We start from the raw sequence: 19,952 nt of genomic DNA, 5'->3' as shown, positions 1-19,952 counted from the left end.
GACATTTGTTTGCACCAGCAGTGGTGCTGTCATGAGCCGTGTCAGTGCAGCTGAGGGTTTCAGAGGTTTCTCATGACCTCAGATACATAATTTGTTGGGTGCAAGACCAGCCATGTGATTTCCTGTGGGCTAAGGGTCACCCCACTGCCTGAATTTGATCCCAGCTCTGCCACTTGGGAGCCATGTGAGCCTATTCAGTGAGTGTTAACTTCTCTAACGGTTTTCTGTCTGAAAGTACCTACCTACCTAAAAGACAGCACTTAGTACTCAAAACAGCAGTGATGAAATGGTAATTACACGTAGCCACATACACTTAAACGCACTGGACCTGGTGCACAAATCAGCCAGGTTTAGGACAGATTGAGTGGAGGCAATCCTGAGGACACCTCATCAATGACACTGATGGACCAAGAGCAGGGTGCCTTCAAAGTCAGTCACACCCTCCTGTCGGAAATGAGCCAAGGATTAAAATCCTTCGATAGTTTTGGAAACTAAGGCAAGGTAAATGGGTATGTTTTAGAATACTTGGGAGCTTGAGTCTTTGTACATTATTGATTTGAATCACCTAAATTTAAGTCAGACCTACTCCACTTGATAAATCTATTGAGCTTTATGTACTGGGGTAGGAGTCCAAAAAACCAACTCTGTTAAATACTGACACCACTTTCTGCTGGGCTCTGGGGAATCTTTAGAGCCATGCCTAAGGACCACAGCACCTCAGAGAAAAGGAAAGCGGAGGCAGCAGAATGAGGAAGCAAGAGAACACAAGGGGACAGGCTGGTTCTATTGTAAATAAGGGTTGAGCTATTTTAACTGAATCCCAGTCTCTAGGATGATTAGTCGAAAGCTTAGTGTGAGGGCCGGCCGAGTGGCTCAGTTGGTTAAGAGCTCGCTCAAGAGTTTGAGCTCTGAGCAACAGCGGTTCGAGTCCAGCCCGAGCTGAGCAGCCGCTGAGCTGCCAACAGGTGGCAGGATGGCTCAGCTAAAAAAAAAAAATAAAGAAAGCTTAGTGTGCACCTGAGTTAGAATTCAGGGTTCAGATATCTGGGGAGCCCCAGTTCTCCAGCAGTTGTGCTGCAGGGAAATAAAGAGCTCTCATGAACCCCCAAGGACAGTGCTCTGCCTTGACCGTGGAATTGACAAGATGGCACTGCTCACTTTTCCCCAGGGAACATCCGAGAAACGGGCAGGAGAGAACTACAGGCCCCCTTTGGGCTCCAGCTTTGGCCCTTCTGTACAGCTTCCCACGGCACCCTGAGCAGGGAGAGCCACTTCCAGACCAGCCCTGAGCCCCGGGCTTTGGGGTCCCAAGCACCTTCTTATCCTGGTTCCTTCCCTGCTTTGGAATCTCGGAACTGATCATCACCCACTTCTGGATCTGTTATATTTGTGGTTGAGGGCAACGGGATAGAGCAAGGAGGTCAGCCACATTTCACTCTGAATTTCCTGGATGAGATGAGATGTACATTATTCTAAAAGAGATTACCTGAGGCTGATTACTCCAGGAGAGTGGGGAAGGCAACAGCCCACGTGAGGATGCTTCAAGCACCCAATAGATGTAATCACCTATTAGTGCAGATTGGATTTTGCATCCAGCCCTAGGCATTGGCACATGGTGGATCCTTCAGAAACAAATTTCTGCCTCCAGAAACCCCTTCCACCTGGTTGGCACTCCAGGTACCCTACCCATCCTCCAAGTGACAGTCTGGGGTCTCTCCCATGCAGTGGACCAAAACAAAGCCCACCTCATTATTTAAATAGTTTATCAGGTGCATGGACTTGGGAGTCAGGCAGACCAGGTTCAAATCCTGGTGTTGCTACTGATTGGCTGAGTGAGGAGAGCATTTAACCTGTCTGTTTCCCCATCTGCAAAATTGGAAGTTGAACCAGAAATGATCTAGAAGAGTTGATTCTAGAGTAGGGTTGTCAGATAGCAAATGAAAATAGAGGATGCCTGGTTATTTCAGATAGATAACGCATGTCCACTGAGGGTACCGTCTCCCCACCCCCAACTCTGTGAGCACAAGATGGCTCAGAGGGCAGAGCAAGGAGCAGGGTGTCCGGCTTCCCCTGCTAGCAGCCATCCGCTTGGGAGAGCTCTCGTCCTTCTTGAGGCTTTCTCATGAGTAGGACGGGATGGTGAGAACAATAGTAGCCACTGTGAAGATGGGCTTTAGCAAGGGGCCCATCTCAGTAGTTGTGTGACCTTGGCAATAGAAAGCTCAGGGCAGCACCGCACAGTTCAGTGCTCATGTCTGGCAGGAGGGGCTTGGGGAAAGGTTGGGGTTGGAAAGCTTTCATGGGACCCTTGAATCATAGCTGTGTTGGGTATGGGTAGGGCTTCGGGCTCCAGCAAATCCAAGGTGGGGTGGGTTGACACACCAGGACCTAACTTAGGGGAAGCGTCCCCCTGAAGCTGTTCCAATCCAGAGGTCTGGCACACAACTGGTCACACGACTAACCCACAAACAAATAACTTTAATTTTTTTTTTCTTTTTTCTTTTTGAGTAGGAACTGGGCCTTGAGGGCGCCTGCCCCAGCCCCGCGCCACATTTATGATATAACCCATCACAGCTGGATTTAAAAAATACACAAAAAATATATAATATACATTATAAAACCTAGGTTGGGCTTGGAGGTGGCCTGAGCGATACGCACGGTGAGGACCTTCAGGAAGCTCGGGCAGGGTGGGGCGGGTTAGGAAGGGAAGTGGCACAGTACTTCATATGAAACATAAATACCCAGGGGCGGCTGGTGGACAGGCCAAGCCAGCGGAGGGGCCTGGGTGTTGGGACGGGGCAGCCGGAGAAGGGTTAACCTTCAGTCCTAGAACTGGGCCTGGGACCTGCTGCTCCAGGCAGGGAGGCTGACGTGGGGAAGGACAGAAGGGAGTGGCGCCCACCAAGGGTTCACCAAACCCAAGTCTTGGGCAAGAGAAAATATCGAAGCTTTTTGCTGCCCGCTGTCCCCAGGCCACTGGTATGCCCAGAGGCTGGGACTCCATTTTCCTCCCTGACCCCCCAGCCTCTCTCTGAGGCTGGCTTGCTCCCTGGGGCCTTCTTCCATCAGGAGGCTGCTGGGGCGTTAGGCCAAGGATCTGGGCAAGGGCAGCGTGGGGGAGGTGGGCGCAGGGGGCTCCTTCCGCCCCTAGCTGGATTGCTGGCTGATAGAGGGCGCCCAACAGGTGCCGAGTGAGTACCTGCTGCTTCCTTTCCGGCCTGATCAGAAGCAGCTGCTCCCGAGCCAGGGGCCCCCCAGCCCAGCAGGCCCCAGCCTCTCAGCACAGAGCCCCTCTCCCACCCCCTGGGACCCGTCCTGCTGCAGGGAGGTAGTGTAAACCTGGGCTCTGGGGACAGGCGGCCCTGGGTGAGAATTCCCACTCTGCCCATCACCCCCACGGGTTCCTCAGCACCTCATCTGAGACACTGAGACCCACGCTTGCCTTGCAGGGTCTAAGGATGGCATGAAGCCTGCAAGGCGCCTGGCACACAGCAGATGGAAAGGAAGTGTGGGCCCCTCTCTCTTCTCAACCCAACTGCAACTTGACATGCTCCTTCCTGGGCTCTCTCCTCGGCCTCCCCTCCACTCGACATTTACCCACCGTCACACTCCCCTGAGGGGCCAGTGGCCACACACCCCTGAGCCCAAAGGTGTCCTCCCATTCCTTCGAGGCTGGGCAGAACCAGGTGATGGTGGCGCGGTGTCGCAGCCAGGCTGCCCCACGGCTGAGCCTCCCCCTCTCTTCTCCCACAATTAAAGCGCAGAACAGTGACAGGGAGTGTGTGTGCTGGGGTAGGTGGGGAGGCCTCCTGGGTCCTGGGTCTGAGGCCTGGCAGGCAGATGAATCCTCAATCCTGGACCCCCGGGGGTGCCAGGCAGGTGTGTGAAGATGCTCGTCCTGGATCCTGCTGGTAGGGCCAGAGGGCACCCTAGTCTTTGACAAGCTTGTAGACGTGGTGCTGGGCCCCATGCTCGCTGGTGGAGACTTCAAAGACGAAAGCAATGACGAGCAGGGTCTCCTGGGAGTCACGGCTTGTGACCACCTGGCAGCAGGGCAGGAAGATTCAGGAGGTCAGGCAGCACAGGGCCGCGGGGTGTGGAGGCTGAGCAGACCCTTTCCGGGCTCAGTCTCTTCCTCTGAGCGATGGGTCCGGCCACTCCCACTTTGAGGCCCTTGTGCCTGGCACCCTCCCGGGACCCCCACAACGCCTGCGCCCCCCCCACACCTGCAGGATGGTGAAGTTCTCCAGGACACTGTTCATCATGTACTTCTCAGGCAGGTGTTTCAGCTTGTGGATGAAGTTGATCATGTACTCGCACATGGGTGAGCGGTGGATGCGGTACACAAAGCGCCCATTCTCTAGCCTGGCGTACTCGGTCTGCGGGAGCCGAGGAGAAGGCATCACTCTGCCCGCCTGCCCCGGGTCCCCACCCCCACCCCACCTCCACGGCCTCAGGCCCCCACTCACCTCCACCTTCTCCACCACCTGCTTGCCAAAGGAGCACACCTTGGTGGAGACACTGATGGTCATGCTATCGGCTGAGCTGTACTGGGAGCTGACCCCATAGAAGGCTCCCGGGCCCTCCTGGATAGTGCTGTTGAGGTCGGCCTGGAGGAGGGGGCGGGGGTGGCATTAGGTGCTGGAGAGGCCAGAGGGAGGCTTCCTGCCATGACACCTCAGCGTCCTGCCGAAGGATGCATCTCTGGCACTCTGCCTACAGGCCACGGGGAAAGCGGTGGCCAGCAGGGTGGGGTGAGAGCCACAACCGGGGGTTGGGGAGGGGTGGGGGGTGTGTGTGCTTGGGAGCAGGGAGGGACCGGGGCAGCTCACCCAGAACTTGACGAGGAAGAAGGCATTAGGGGGCCCCTTCTCATAGAGCTCCTTCAGTCCACCCTTTTTCTCGGGAAACTTGTCATAGATCTGACGCACATCGACTGCCTCCAGGGGTGGGTCTGAGAAGGCGGGGTTCGTCTGGCCGATGTGCACAAACAGGTGTTTGCTGTACTGTGGGGAGGGCCCAGTACCGGGTCAGGAGAGCACTCAAATGCGCGGGCCCAGGGGGGCTGCACTGGGGCAGAACAGCCCCATGGCTTTCCAACCCCATGACCCCGAACTGCAATCCTGGACCACCATGTGGGGTCTCCCCACAACCGGACCAACCATTACCCCGCTCCCAAACACATTACCGTGTCAGGGTCTCGCTGCACCTCCACAAAGGCGGAATACTCGAGGAGCCGCAGCCGGGAGGAGGCAATGGTGCGGTCCTGCCACACGGGCACGGAGGCAGCAGCTGGGGGGGGTGGGGCCAGGGGCTCGTAACCTGGAGGACAAGACTGGCAGTCATCTGAGTGCACTTCGTTAGGCACTTGGTTACGTACAGAAATGCTCCAGCCTCCATGGAAAAATAAAATTACCCAGAATCCCACAACCTCCATAGAGTGAAACTCATGATTTTTGTGTATTTCCTTACGAGGAATTTTATATACATACAGTATATAATGGTAATACTTTTGGTGGTGTGTCCTTACAGCAGAGATCTGGAAGCAACATCGTAAAAGGTAAGGAGGCTATTCCTGGTCTTCCCCAACCCCCTATAGATGCCACCCACTCCTCCCTCCAAACACACACACACACACACACACACACACACACACACACACACACACACACACACACACACGGGCCCCAGCTCTTCAAAGCAGAGGGACAGGTGCGGCGGCAGCCTCATGGGAACTTACTGCTGAGCGTCGGCGGCAGGGGCGGCTGGATGGGGTAGGCTGGCTGTGCGAAGGGCTTGATGCTGCAGACAGGAGCACAGCCTGGTTAGAGGGTTACCCCTTTGCCCACGTTCCACCTGGCCCAGTCAAGTTGGGGTCTCATCCGGGATCCCCATAGGGAGCTACCCAGTCTTTCCGTGGAGGCCCAGAAATGCATGCTGACAAGCTAACTCACGAGCTTTTTGTTTTCTTCTCATTTTAACTTTTGTGAAATCCTGCTGCATCTCACAACTGATGTGCACATTTAATGTAGCATTTCAACCCCACCCTGAAGAGCTGTTCATCAAATTGAGGGTGTGTCTCACGATGAAAGTCATCTTAGAACTGAAGGAACTGAGTACACTCAACAACCTGACTCATTGACTAAGAGATTGATTTGGAGATTAACTGAGTGAAAAATAATTGAAAGACAGCTGACAAGTGGATGAGTGGGTTGCTGAATGAACAAACACATGAATGAATAGACAGATGCATTAGCTCTTTTACTGGAGCTCTCCATCTGTTTCTGAATTAAAACTTTGCTCAGCTGTTGTTGGAACCCAGATGGGAGGGTAAGTTTAGTGTGGCTGCCAAGAGTATGGGAAAGGTGCACCACAATACTCACTCCTGAGAGGGTCCAGGCTGCTGTCCCAGGAGAGGGGGGCTGCTCCAGAACTGCAGACAGGACAAAGTCCAGGGCCCCTCAGTATCCACGCCCCTCACCACTGCCCGGCCCTGAAGGCATCCCCTCACCCAGCCCCTCATCCCAGGACCCCTATACCCGTGAGGAAGTGGAGAAGACGGCCTGGGGCAGAGGGGAGGGTGGGCTGAACTTGTTCTGTAGGACACTGGCGGAGACAATCTGGGCGGAGGACATGGACGCCATGCTCTGGAGGGCTTTGTCCTTGGAGACCTGGTCCTGGAGAGGGGCGGGGGTCATGTGAGGCCTGGGCCAGGCCAGAGACAGGACAAGGACCTGCCCCAGGACCCGGCTCCCAGGTTCTCAGGGCTCTGGGGAGTATAGGACGATTACAGACCCCAGTTCTGCTATGTGGACTATGGAGTTAGTCCCTCTCTGGGCCTGTCTCCTAAGTGTACATCACCCCTCTGACCACAATCCACAGTAAGAAATAATTTTTATTCCGTAACTCAGTATGAACACCAAAATATTTCGCCTTGGTTTTTTTGTGTGCATGTCATGTACTGTCATATTTTCTATTCTATTTCATCAGTGGTTCTCAAAGTATGGTTTGTGGACCAAGAGCACCACATCGCCTGGAAGATTGTTAGAAATGCAGTTTCTCAGGCCCCTGCTCAGCCCTACTGAATCAGAAACTCTGAGCGTGAGGTCCCAAAATCTGTCTTCATAAGCCCTCCAGGTGATTCTAATGCAAACTAAAGTTTGAGGACCAACCATTATACTTCATTTTTAAAAAACTGTTTGCAAACCTATTAAATTGATTTACAGTCCGTAATTTGAAAATCTTATATTAGATGTTCTCCCCCCAACTCTCCCCAGTGGCGGGGCAGTGCTACTTACCAGGTTCATGGCCTGTGAAGGAGAGGGAGAATGGATTAGAAGAGGCACAAATGAAGGCTATATGGGGCGACGGGGACGTGTCTTTTCACTTCCCTCCATTCAATGCCCACCTGGCTCTCAGCTTCCAAGGAGCCCAGGGAAGCACAGAGGCAGCTGTGGACCTTCCCCCTGCCCCACTGCCACCCAGAGGGAGTGCTTGCCCGCTGGGGGTGCCCTGGATAGGGTAGGATGACAGAGGACAGGCTGGAGACCTAGATGGTGGACCAAGATGGTGCCCCTTGGTCTGTCCATGTCCTCTGGAGCTGTGCTATAGGCATAGAGCACTGGTATGTGAGGCCCAGTCTGCTGGGCAGCTATGGGCAGGGAGAAGATGCAGCTTACAGGGGCCCTAACAAGGGCCCAGGCCATGAACCCCAGGCTCTGAGATCCTCAGTCACAGAGCAGCCAGGATTGAGTGTCCAATGCGAGGAACAGCCATGCCAGCCGCAATAGCTTTGGCAGCCAATACCCTCCAGTGTCTCTTCCCTGCCCACCTGAAGTCCCCATGCAATTAGCAAGGCACAATTAGGAGGAAGGAGAAAAAGGAAAATGGAGAAGAAGAGAGGTGGGCCTTAGTGGTCCCTAGATGGTCTTCCTCTCCCTCACTGAAGGGCTTGCTGTCCCCTTGGGCTCCTGCTCAGTCTCCAGGGGCTGTGGCCCTGTGCAGCCTGACGCAGCCTCTGGGCTGCTCGCCGCTGCTTGTGTTTCTGAGACGCTTCCACCCCCAGTAGCTGCTCAGCCCCTTCCCTGACCCAGGCTGGGGTCAGACAGCAGCAACAAGCCTGGGCTGGCTAGGCCAAGTGGCAAGGGACGTCATACCTTCAGCTTGGACTGAATCTCCCGAGATTTCCGCCTGGCTAGAACCTGCAAGTGGCTAGAGACCTGTAGAGAGAGAGAGAGAGAGAGAAAGAAAGAAAAAGAGCAGAAAGAGTGGAAGATGAGGCAAGAACCGAGCTTCAGCCAGAAAGGAGGCGCAGTGGAGCCAGAGAGCTGGCTAAGGCAGAGGCCTGAGCCATGCAGACAGTGGTGGAGGCGCTGTGGGAGAGGCTGAGGCGGGGCTGGAGGCCCCAGTCAGGCGCCCAACGTACCTTGATGCCAACCTGGTACTCCCGCACCTTCTTCCGAGCTAGAACCTGTATGTGGCTGGACACCTACGGGCCGCCCCGCGCCCAGCCAGAGAGGAAAACACAGACAGTGAGGAGGCACAGCACGGGGCGGCCACAGGCAAGGAGCATCCCAGCCCTCATCTCTGGGAACAAATAAAAGTGGGGGGAACTGTGGGGCCCCTGTGGGCAGACACATCTCAGGCTTGCCAATCCTGCTCTCTTCTTGACCCTGTCTTGATCAAGAGCCTACAGGGGCTTCTGAGACCACCACATACGTTTGTACAGGTTGTTCACGGCCCAGTGAGGGCTAAAATCCTGTCCAAGCTCTGCTGGCCAAGCTATGTGCCTTGGTGTAGGGATGCATCTAACCCAGAGGAAGGGTAGCCTTTTATTTTCCCCCAAAGGGGTGACTTTTTGTCACTGGTATCCTCAGAGAATACCTTTTTCTAATTGGCACCACAGAGGCTAGCCATGGCCATCATGTTCCTGCTGGCCATCAGATTGTATATCAGGCCATATCCTCCACCAAAGATCTCCCCCGGTACCATTGCCCGAGTCCTCCTATCAACCCCAACAGCTTGCCGGCCTATAGAACCAGGCCTGGTCCTACTCCTGGTTTGCTCACACAGTTTCTTTCCCCAACATGCCTTCCTTTCCTTGGACCAATAAATGACAGTTTTCATACACAGTAGACACTCTTAATTGCGTATGTTTGGCGTCTCCTCTCCGCAGTCTTCTCTCACCCGGCAAACCTGAGCTAATCACGGCCTAGATGTGTGTGCCATGGGCTTGCACAATAGACCCTTGACATTGTCAAGGATCTGACCCTGAGCCTCAGAGAACCTAAAGGTCACTGTTTTCCCCACGAAACACAAGGGAACACATGGCACCTCTAGGCTGCTTCACACTTTCATTATCAGCAATTGCTCTTGGCTTTCTACGCAAGTTGTTTTTTACTCCCACAAAGAAAGTTTCCTCTTCTTTTAATTAGAGACTGAAAGTTACTAGAATACGTATGTGATGCTGGGCAGCCCCCATACTACTTGGTACGAGGAGAACCCAGGTGCTCCTCATGCTGCCTCATACTTACTGCACAGGAAGAATCAGATGCACATCCAGCAAGATTATTCATCACTTCATGTCATGACAGTAACCGACGTTTATTGAGCATACCTACTATTGTTCTCAGCACTTTGCCCATACCCACTCTTCTGACCTCTACAGCAACACTAAGAAAGTAATACTTATATGATTTCCAATTTACAGATGATGAAACCAAAGCACAGAGAGGTTGAGCGGCTTATCCAAGGTCGCGCAGCTAAAGGCCAGAGCTGGGAATTGAGCCCAGGGGCCTGACTCCAGGGCCTACTTGCTTCACCACCCACTTATGGTACCAGGTTTCTTTCAGGCGTTTAGCACAGAAGACCACCTCCAATGGTCAGATCTGTGACAGGCAAAGGTCACACAGGACTTAGTAATCCTAATGTCATATGTAGCTGTTTTTTAACAATGCTTGAGGCATTGTACTTGCTACTAATTGCTGTCTATACCTGCAAAAAAAAAAAAACAACCCTAAAACTGTATTTTTAAAACCAAAAGTAAAATAAAAACAACCTTGCCTGTCAGTTGGTTGTTCTTTGCAACACAGAAACATGTCTTGTCCTCAAAACCATAAGTTGGGTCCCCTTTTAAGGAGATATTAGCTATCAGAGTTCTAAGAAAAAATAAAGTTAGAGGAGTGCCACCCTTGCAAAATAACAGAGGCCAGTGGTTTTGAAAATTCTAGGCTTGCCTATAGCTGGTTTTCTTGATAATTATTTTATAATTTTATGTTATAATTAAAATCAAACCTCATTGGCCAGTCAGCCTTTGCAGGCTATGTTGCCAGGAGCAGGTACAATGCTGGGCCCAGCACGCTGCTACCCATCTTGGGCCTCAGGTCAAAGTGATGGAGAGCAAAGATCCCTCAGCCCCTTCCCACTCTGACAAAGGCTCCTAGAAACACATCTTCTGGGTGAAGCAGGGCATGCTGAGACAGTGCCTTCTCCTGCACCAGGGATGGCTTTCTGTTTATAACGGCCGTGGTGATGACGGCAACAGCAGCAGCCAATTCTTGCACAGTGCTTATTCTGCTCTAGGTACGTGTCTTCATGTGTTAGCTAATTTCATGGATGAGGGACAAAGGCTGGGGGGGGCGAAGCACGCCCTCCCCGCAGGACTGGAGCAGGTACTCGAACCCAAGGGTCTGATCCGCGCGCCTCCTGTAGTCCCAGGCTCCAGGAAACAGGGCCCTGGACTCTCCGGATCCCTGCTGCAGCCCTAATGCCTAAAACACAGCAGTACCTCAATAATTGGCTAAGTGACTCATGCTGAGCAACATGAGCTGGCCGGGGACAGTGGTTAGTAAATGCCTGAGTAAATGAGGGAGTATTTCTGCTTCCACCATGAGTGGGTGGACAGAGAATCTACCTTTAAGGCAGTGGGGTAGGACGGGTCAGGCTTGTCATATGCATACATGGGGTCCTGGGGAGGTGGATGCAAGGTACAAAACCCATCCAGATGCCACGGAGACTAAGAGGGCTGCATGTCAGAGGCAGCCTCCACTCCTCCAGGTGTCTGCCTCCAGCCTGCCTCTCTCCTAGGTGTCCTAGGTGCAACCCACCCCAACCGACTCCCTTCAGGTTTCCTGTCACCACGCTGCTACCCTCCCTGGGCTGCAAGCCACCCAGTCATCTCTCAAATCATTTTTTTCCATCCCCACCGCCACTACCTTTACCATTGCCACTAACCAGGCCACCGTTGCTGTTGACCTAGGTCCCTGCCTCTGCCTGGCCCTAATCCACTGCCCGACTGCTCCAGGGCCAACATTCCACTCCCAGCTCTATTCCCTTCCACGGCCCTCAGCTGCCCCCAGGGAAACGTGTCCCTCAGGTCTCCAACCAAGTCTGTCACCACCGGCCCTCAGCTCTTCTGACCCCTCCGTCTACCACCCCACCCCATCCCACCCCACACTGCTGACTGAAGGCTCTTTCCTGCCTAGTGGGTTGAATCCTGTATCTACCATCCACCAGCTGATTGACCTTAAGGAAGTTACGTAACTTCCCCGTGCCTCAGTTTCCTCATCTGTAAAATGGAGGTAATTACTGTACCTACCTTGTAAGATTGCTGTGAGGATCAAATCAATTAATACGAAGCTAGCTCTGTAAGGGTTCACAATTAGTATTTGTGTATCCAACTTTCTTAGCCTGGAAGAACCCTCTCCCTTTTTTCTGCCTGGCTAAATCCTATTCCTTTTGTAAAATGCTTCTTGAGTGTCGCCTCCTCTAAGAAGCCTTCCTAGCGCTTTTTCCCTTCGCCTGCCTGGTCCAGGTTAGGTGCTTGTCCGCCAGCACACACCCCTATCTCAGCCATGCCACCCTGCTCTGCACTAATCCCTTCAACTCTGTTTCCCTGACTCGTCAATGGGCCTCTCAGGACAGTGACCACGCAGCTGCCACAGCTGCCCCGTGGGGCTTATCTGTGGCCACTGAACCAAAGGCCTTGGATGGGGTGGTGGGTGGTCAAAGAGGACAGTGGGAATGGTGACGGAGCAACTTGAGGGGGTGTGAAGTCATTAGGCGAGGGTGGGAGAGTAGGCTGGGTGAAGGGGCAGCTCCGAGGAGGTGGGCAGAGCAGTGGGAATGGCTCCGGACGGAAGGGGCTGAAGGAGGCAGCTGGGAGAGTGTGTCCGTGCAGAGGGGCCACGACATAAAGTCTCTTTACCTGTTTTCTCGTGCGAGTCTTCCCCGTCCTCAACTTAATATAGCGTGCGATCAACTCATTCCGACCTAGATTGGAGTGAGAGAAAAAAATGAGTGGGCGAAGGGGGGAGCTGGTGGCTGGAGACCGCCCCCACCAGCTGGAAACCACACCAGGGCCCTCCCCAAAACACTGCTCCTGTCCCCTCCCCACCCTCAAGGGCACAAGCAGGGCAGGCAAGGGGGGTGGGGAAGTCCCAGGCGCTCCCCCGCACAGCTTCCAGACCCGGGGGGCTGCTCGCTGGGGGAGGGGTGAGTAGGGGCAGCAGAGTAGGAGGGAGGTGGAACAATGTCAGGCAGCCAGACAGGTTTCCCTGCAGACTGACAGGGGCAGGTGTGGCCCAAGGGCGGCAGGACAGCTGGGCCCCTCATTCCCAGCCCCCAGCACTGCTTCCTTCTTCCAGGGCTTGTCACCGGCTCCAGATCTCCGAGTATATGTCCTCGTGTGTAAGTGAGGCCTGACCCAGGCGGCAGACATCTCGGTTAACGTCGCCGTGCGTGCCTGAAAGAGTCCTGGACTGGGCTTCTGTCCTAGTTGCCTTGCCATGAGCGGAGGCCCTGGACAAGTCCCGTCCCTTCTCTGGCGAAACAGGCAGGAAGGACCGGATGGTCTCCAACACACCTTCTACACTAATAGCCTGTGTCAAGATGTGTCACTGAGCATGTCACTGTGTTCTTGAGCCTGTCACCTCCATGTCACCGGTTATCAGTGTCTCTCCCGCCCTAAGAGAGACAGCCCAGCTGCCTGTCAGCCTTTGGGTGGAGGGCTCTGCTCAGCACCATGGACCCTCTGAGTGCCCAGAAGCTGGCCGGGGTCCAGGGGGCTTGCCGTGAGGGATGCTTGGGACTTGTGGCTAAGCATATGGCAGCATCCTTAGGGTGTACACCTCTTACCCCCAAATCCAGGCCCCCTGCCCCCTAACCTCACAGCCTCCCCAGATCACCACATTCTCCAGATTCCTCTTCAATGACAGAACCAGCCCCACTGCTCCTCCCTTCCTGCCTGCCCCTCTCCACCCCACTCCCTCCACCCTGTCTAAAAATACCCTTTGGGGCTGCCCCAGCCATCTGGGAGGTAGCAGTTAGGGCAGACAGCCCCTGCCCTCTGGAAGGTGCCCTGGAATATCCGCCTGCCCCATGAGTGGGGCTCTGGTGCTCGGGGCAGGTGTGGCAAGTGGGTGGGGGCAGGGGACACGGGGCAGCCCTTACCACTTGGCCCAGCTGTCTCCTTCCTGTACCCATCATGGTCCTGGATACCAGGAGAGGTCAAGCTGAGGGTTCGCCTCACTCAACTACAGGCTGTCAGGGCAGGTTAGAGGGAGTTGGCAGAGCCAGGCCCAGAAGGGTTGAGTTATCCCAAAAATGCAGCTCTGGGAGAGCCCTCTCAGGGCCGGACAAGAGGGGGACACTCCCTTCTGGAGGCAAGAGGTGGGCAAGGTGGCAAAGACAGGGGCCAGAGCAGCAGGAGAGACTTGCGAGGGAGCCTGAGGAACGAACCACTCTCCAGCCGTCTTCCCAACACAGGCCCCTGTCACACTGTGGCTTCCCACAGCCTCGCAGCCCTCCCCTCCCCCATACACAGGCGGGAACTCACCAGTGGTTAACCCTGCTCTGTGCTGGGACTCCCGCCCCAGGCCTCGCCCCTCAGGCTCCCCTACATCCTCCCAGGAAAGGGGACCCTCTCCCAGGCCTAGGCCGGAGCACGCTGGACTGACCCAGTTCCCTGGGCCCACTGAGTCCCTGGGAAACCTCCAGGCCAGCAGTGGGGAGGAGCGGAGAAGCAGATGGGGGTGTCGCACTACGGGCCGAGCTCTCTCCAGGGGAGGGGGCAAGCCTGGCTTGTTTATGAGGAGGATCCAGACACACAGGCTTGCACGCCCAGGCTCGCCCATGGCGGGCTGGCAGCCTCGAGACTTGGCCAAACCGGTTGGGTGAGGGGCAGAGAGCAGGGGGAGGGGCCAGGGAGGGCCAGGCTGCCTCCCCACGTCCCATCCAGTGTCCCCGGGGCCTCCCCGCACGCACCGTACATCTTGCCCTCGTCCGACAGGATGATCTTGCGCCGGCCGCAGGGCGGGTAGATGGCCAGGGCCTCCTGGAAGCTCTGCTCGATGTCCGGGCTCCACACGCCCTCCGCGTCGTTGTCCAGCCCCTTGTCCAGGCCCTCGGGCCCATCCTCCCGGGCCTCCCCGGGGCTGCTGCTGGCGTTCCAGCTGTTGGACGCTATTGTGCTGGTTACTCTGGGCTCTGGGCCTGAGCCCACCGGGCAGCCTGAGCCTGGGAGGGAGACACAGGGGGGGCGGTGAGGGCCAGGGTCCTCACCTGACAACCTCCCACCCTAGGGGCAGGTGCTCTGGGTGGGGTGGAGGTAACCAGAGGCTGTGCTTATCCAGCGCTATGTGACCTTGGATGAAGTACTTCACCTTTCCAGCCCCCAGTCCTGTACAACAAGGAAAGGGTCTCCTTGAGGTTGTGAGGGTTAAAACTAAATGAGACCATGACAAAGTGCCAACCACACTGCCTAGCTCATAACACTCATGAGAGTACTGGTGGTGATCAACAACAACAATAATAATGCCTTATATCTACCCAGCACTTTTGTGTGTAGGGGGAAGCACTTTCATATCCATTCAATCCTCAAATCGAAGGCAGGAAAGGCAAGCAAGGAGTGGTGCCCATTATTCAGATAAGGAAAACTGAGGCTCACAAGGTCACACTGCTGTCAAAGGCATCATGATGAGCAAAGAGCGGAGGAACAGAGCGGGCAGGGCTCAGCAATTCTGCAGCTCTCAGAGGGGCTCCTCGGCTCTCACTCTGCCAGCTCCTCCTCCCTGTCATCTGGATCCAAACCAGGGACTCCCCCAACCCTTATTCTCCTCCCAGCAACCCTGCTGAGGACCTGCTGTGGGATGAGGAAGGTCCCAGACCCATGATTTTGACTTCCCCAAAAGAAAACTTGTAAGAACCCTGCCAAGGAGCCTAAACATAGGGCAGGAAGTGCCCCAGGAATTGCAAGAGAGACGCTGGCTGGCAAGTGAGCAGCTGAGAGGGTGCCTGGCCAGCAGGCTTGCTCAACCCCACCCGCTCCTCCGTCCCACTTCCTGTTCCCGCACCTCCTGGCCCTACAGCAGCCCATAAACCACCCACACGCCCGCCCCTGCCCTGGCCCACATCACGGATGGGCCAGGGCTCTGTAAACTCTGCTTCCCTGCGCAAGCCAGGCTGGGTTACTAACTCAGACCACTCCCAGTCAGTGCCCCCAACACACACAGCCCCAAGGCTCCCCGCCTTTAGCCTCAGAATCTGCATGCCCAATGTATTACCAGGGTCCTGGGAGCCTCAGAGCCCAAGACGGCTAGATCCTGAGACTTCTCTCAGGGCTGCAGGGAAAGTGGGGGCAAGGTGGAAAGGTCGGGGACCCCCTCAGAAGCCATGGAAGGGAATTCTTTGCCCTCAGACATGAATTCCATGCCCTGCGGAAAGTGTGGGGATTCTCCGTGTGGGGCCACCTGCTTGCTTAGGGAGGCTTGAAGCCGGTCGCTAGTGCATGGGATGGGGAGGGCCTGGGGGGGCCTGAATGTCAGATGGATATAAAGTTTAGACTTAATATTACTGCTAACGACAGCACCTGCCATATGACAGGCGCTGTGCTGGAATTTTACACACAGTGATTCATTTAATCCTCACAATAACCTATGGGGTAGGTACTATTATTATTTCCACTTCACAGATGAGGAAACTAAGGAACAGAGAGGTTAAGCAACTTGCTCAAGAACACACAGCTAGTAAGTGCTAGAGCCGGCATCTGAACCCAGGCAATTTGGCTTCAATCTCTTAACCAAAAGGATGGGGCTGAGACGCTCCATCACCTGTTGCAAGAAAGATGGCCCAGCTGTCATGGCAACCACCATGAGTTGGCCCAGTGGGGTCCAGACCAGGGGGTCCCTTCAGCCCAAGTGGCTAGAGCAACTTCAAGGACCCCAACACTGCAGTAGCCTTTTTGGTGAGGCCTCCAAGACCACCAGGAATAGCTCTGCCACACCAGGGGCATCCGCTCCTGACCAGTCAGGGGGCCACACTCCTCGACTCCAGCCTGCCTCTCACTCCAGGGAGCTGTTTCCCCATCTCCATCCTCTTCTCAATCCCTGAGGCCAAGTTCTTGGAATAATAATGTGAGGGAGCAGGGACTCTGGAGGACCCAGTGGCTCATATACCAAGGAAGCTGGGACGCAGGGCCACCCCCCACCAGGTCTGACACTGCCACAAGCTACCAGAGGGGAGGCAGAAGAGGGGCTACAGTGAGCTAAGACCCCTCCCAACCGAATCCTCAACCCATTTCCCCCAAATCTTCTCCTGCGGCCCCCCTCAGAGCAGCAGAGGTCCACTGCATGGGGGGCCCTGGCAGCCCAACTTTTGAAAGCAACTTTCCTGTCTCCCCCAAGTCTCTGCCCGCCTCCCCTCATCCAGGCGGTGGCCCCCCTTCTCGGGGTGATGTCAGCCCCGCCCCGCCCCCCGCAGGAGCACTGTGGCCAAATATGGCGAACACAGCAGTGCTTGGGAGCTGGGACAGACTGGGGGGGGCGGGGCAGCCCCTGGCTGGGACGCCTGGCAGCTGGTGAGGGGGAAGGGAGCCCAGGGGGCAGCTACAAGGACAGTCAAGGAGAGAAGTGGGACCACCATCCCTTCCGCTGCCTCGTGGGCACATATCAGATTCACTTTCTAGGAACATGCGTGTGGGCAGAGGCACCGCACAGGGGCATACAGGTGACCCCCCCCCCTACACAGCCATGCACAGGGGCACATGTGTGCAGGTATGCTGTGTGGGTGTCCGGGGAACACCCAAACGAGAATATTTGGACCCCCAGGCCGAGGCACACCCATGGGCAATGGTGGGCAGGCAGCTGCCCCACGCTGGGGACTGAGCTGGGGTCTCTGTCCTGCTGCACAGGCAGGAGGGGCTCAGTGCGAGGGGTCCGGACCGGCTGCTCTGATCTTCCCAGAGTGACTGCTGTGGGATGAAGACAGAGGCTAGCGCGTGCCCACCCTCCTCTCCTCAGACCCCCAAAACACTGGGACCCAGCCTGGGGTGAGGGAGCAGGCTACAGGCTCCTCAGACAGCTGCAGGGCTGAACTGAGGCAAATGTGGGACTCAGCCATGGTGGAGGGGAGGACTCTAGAGGAGGCTGCCTGGGGTAAGATGGCAGGCCCCCTGGGATGGCAGCCCCAGTCCAGGGCAGGGTCTCATCTCCCCTGTGCAGAGAGGGGGTGGGAGGGTGGCAGGTCCGGCTCCTTGCTGACTTGCTTGCCCAGGTGTCTAGAACCTCTGCCTTGCTGAGGGGTAGGAGAAAGGAAGAAAGACCAAAGTGGGGGGCAAGGTGGGTAGAGCTTCCCACAGACGGGGTGAACAGGGAGAGTTGGAGGATGGAGTAAAGAGAGGAGGGGGCAAAATGGGCAGGAAAGGGAAAGATCGATAAACTCAGATACAGGCAGGGAGGGAGGGAGGCGGGCAAGCAGGGCAGGGGGAGGAGAGTGAGAGAGCGAGAGACAGAGAGACAGAGAGAGAGACAGAGAGAGACAGAGAGTGAGAGCGAGCGAGCTAGAGAGCGAGAGACAGAGAGCGAGAGAGCTAGAGAGGGAGAGAGAGAGAGAATATATATATATATATATATGGAGACAGACAGACAGACAGACAGACAGACAGACAGACCCCAGGAGCACAAATGACAGAAAGACCCAGACCAGGGCAGACCTAGAAAGAAGGAAAGCCATTGCTGGGGGCTGGGGGCAGCCACAACAGAGCCATGTCCAGGACATCCTCCTGTCCCACCTCCTCACAGATGACCTCCCTTCTCCCTCTGAAGAGGTCCCGTTAATACAACAGGCTGTGGACCGCCTGTGGTCTCATCTGCCTTTACCTTTGACCAGCCACACTGGCTTCCCCTCTCTCAGGGCCCTCAGCCTTCAGAGGTCACAAGGTGCCTCTGGGTGGTGGCAGGGACGGGAACTAGGGGCTGGGTGAGCACGCTCTGGGGCCCTGGAGAAGATAAGGGTCACCTTGCTGCCCACTCCTCACCCTGGGGCCAGGCCTTCTGGAATAACTGGCTGGACAGCTCCAGGGATAGAGGCCCAAGCCGGGGCTTCTGCAGAGACTTAGACCCTCACCCCCAAAGGCCCCACAGCCTCCAGACCACGCTCCCTTTCAAAGTTGGGGGATAGGCCTGAAGACTGGGCTCCCCCAGAGCCTCTGCCCTGGTGGGGAATGCAGGCAAGGTAAGTCTAGGTAGGTGCACCCCCCCATTCCTCCCCTGCACCAGCCCCACTGGGAGGACAAATTGAGGCTGGCGATTCTACTGGGTCTAGTGGCAGCAGCTGTCCACTCTTGAGGGACCCTAGCCCCCAAAGTGCTCTCACTTTGAGTAATCACTCAAAGAGTGGGGAGACAGTGAACTCAGCAGTTCCATCCTAAATTCCGCCCCCGAAACTGGGCTGGCCTGACCAGCCAGGGGGTTGAGGATGGGAGGGCAGTGGATGAGGGTTAAGGGAGCCTCCCCCTCTGCCTTTTCCCTCTTCTTCCCCACCCGCCCCAACAGCGGGGCCAGCTGTTCTCCAGCTGCCAGAGGCTCCCACCCTAGAAGTAGCCCTGCTCTGGTTGGGACCACAGAGAGGGGCAGGATGCGGATGGTGTCTGCCTCCCCCACCTCCGGTCCAAGGACCCCTGAGGGACCCTGCCAAGTGATCACACCCTGCTAGGCTGGGGAGGGACTACCCTCCTCCCTGGAGCAGGGTAGGGATTTTTACAGGAGGAAGCAATTTGCAGAGCCCACTAGGAGGGAGGTGGGGGGCCTCTCCCCTCTCTCCCGCTTATTAATGTGCTTCCAATTTGGGAATCAAGACTCTGTGCACCCCCCCCCCAATACTCAGGGCACAGGCTTCTCAGGGAGCAGAGGGGCGGGGTATCCCCCAGGCTTCCCTCTCCAAAGCTGTCCTCACTGTCAGCGACCCCCTCCCCTCCACCAGCAGAGGTTGGACTCAGAGCCCTTAAACCTCTTGCAGAGAAAAGGGGCCCAGTTCCCAGACCTCCTTTCACCCCCACCCCAACAGTCTGTCAGGTCTCATCTTGTCCCACTCCAGTGAAGGCCAGGTATCCAAGTTGGGGGGATGCAGCTAATGGGCAACTTGGGAAAGTGGGTGACAGTTCTCAATTAACATGTCAGTGCCCCGACCCCAGCCTGCCTGAACCCAAGCCCCTTGTACTCTGGGTCACCCTCTGAGCTGCTACCAGTCACTCCATCAGTCACCCCCGTTCTGAGAGTCACATGCTACTGTCATCTATAAACACAGGGGTTTCTCTGGGCCCCTCCTCGTCATACACACTGTCCTGCAGTCACTGTCACCTGCCTCTCTCCTTTCTGGGTTGTTTTTTTAAATTTTATCGTGAGAAAATATACATAACATGAAATGTACTATTTTAACCATTTTTAAGTGCACAATTCAGTGGCATGAAGTACATTTCTTGTTTTTTTTAACAGTTATCTTTTTCATGGTCCTCCACATAGACGCCACATGCATGGGGTCACAGGCCCCCAAATTAGTCACACACAGTATCCCACGCCACGTCTGGCACAGCCTGAAGGACATCGCCCACACTGTCCTACAGTCCCAAGCAATCTCAGATAGTGACCACCCACAGAGGCAGTCTCAGTCACACCCCAGTT

The 19,952-nt window shown here is 55.7% G+C and overlaps 1 protein-coding gene across 1 annotated transcript in view; it reads right to left on the bottom strand.

The window, feature by feature from the left end:
• Window positions 1–2,247: 2,247 nt before the first annotated feature.
• TEAD3 (TEA domain transcription factor 3) overlaps window positions 2,248–19,952 on the bottom strand; it is a 22,416-nt gene continuing 4,711 nt past the window's right edge. Inside the window, exons 3-15 of the mRNA XM_019660832.1 lie at window positions 14,263–14,514; window positions 12,206–12,270; window positions 8,426–8,488; window positions 8,157–8,219; window positions 7,299–7,310; window positions 6,540–6,677; window positions 6,384–6,433; window positions 5,741–5,802; window positions 5,189–5,322; window positions 4,833–5,006; window positions 4,470–4,610; window positions 4,227–4,379; window positions 2,248–4,043 (exon numbers count right to left, since the gene is read on the bottom strand). Of these exons, the coding sequence (XP_019516377.1) occupies window positions 3,930–4,043; window positions 4,227–4,379; window positions 4,470–4,610; window positions 4,833–5,006; window positions 5,189–5,322; window positions 5,741–5,802; window positions 6,384–6,433; window positions 6,540–6,677; window positions 7,299–7,310; window positions 8,157–8,219; window positions 8,426–8,488; window positions 12,206–12,270; window positions 14,263–14,514 (1,421 nt within the window). The 3' untranslated portion in view covers window positions 2,248–3,929. The remainder of the gene's footprint in view (window positions 4,044–4,226; window positions 4,380–4,469; window positions 4,611–4,832; window positions 5,007–5,188; window positions 5,323–5,740; window positions 5,803–6,383; window positions 6,434–6,539; window positions 6,678–7,298; window positions 7,311–8,156; window positions 8,220–8,425; window positions 8,489–12,205; window positions 12,271–14,262; window positions 14,515–19,952) is intronic.

This window comes from Hipposideros armiger, unplaced genomic scaffold (genome assembly GCF_001890085.2).
Source record: "Hipposideros armiger isolate ML-2016 unplaced genomic scaffold, ASM189008v1 scaffold_331, whole genome shotgun sequence".
Lineage (NCBI taxonomy): Eukaryota > Metazoa > Chordata > Mammalia > Chiroptera > Hipposideridae > Hipposideros > Hipposideros armiger.
The sequence above is the reverse complement of the archived record's forward strand: the minus strand, read 5'-3'. Positions and strand labels throughout refer to the sequence as shown.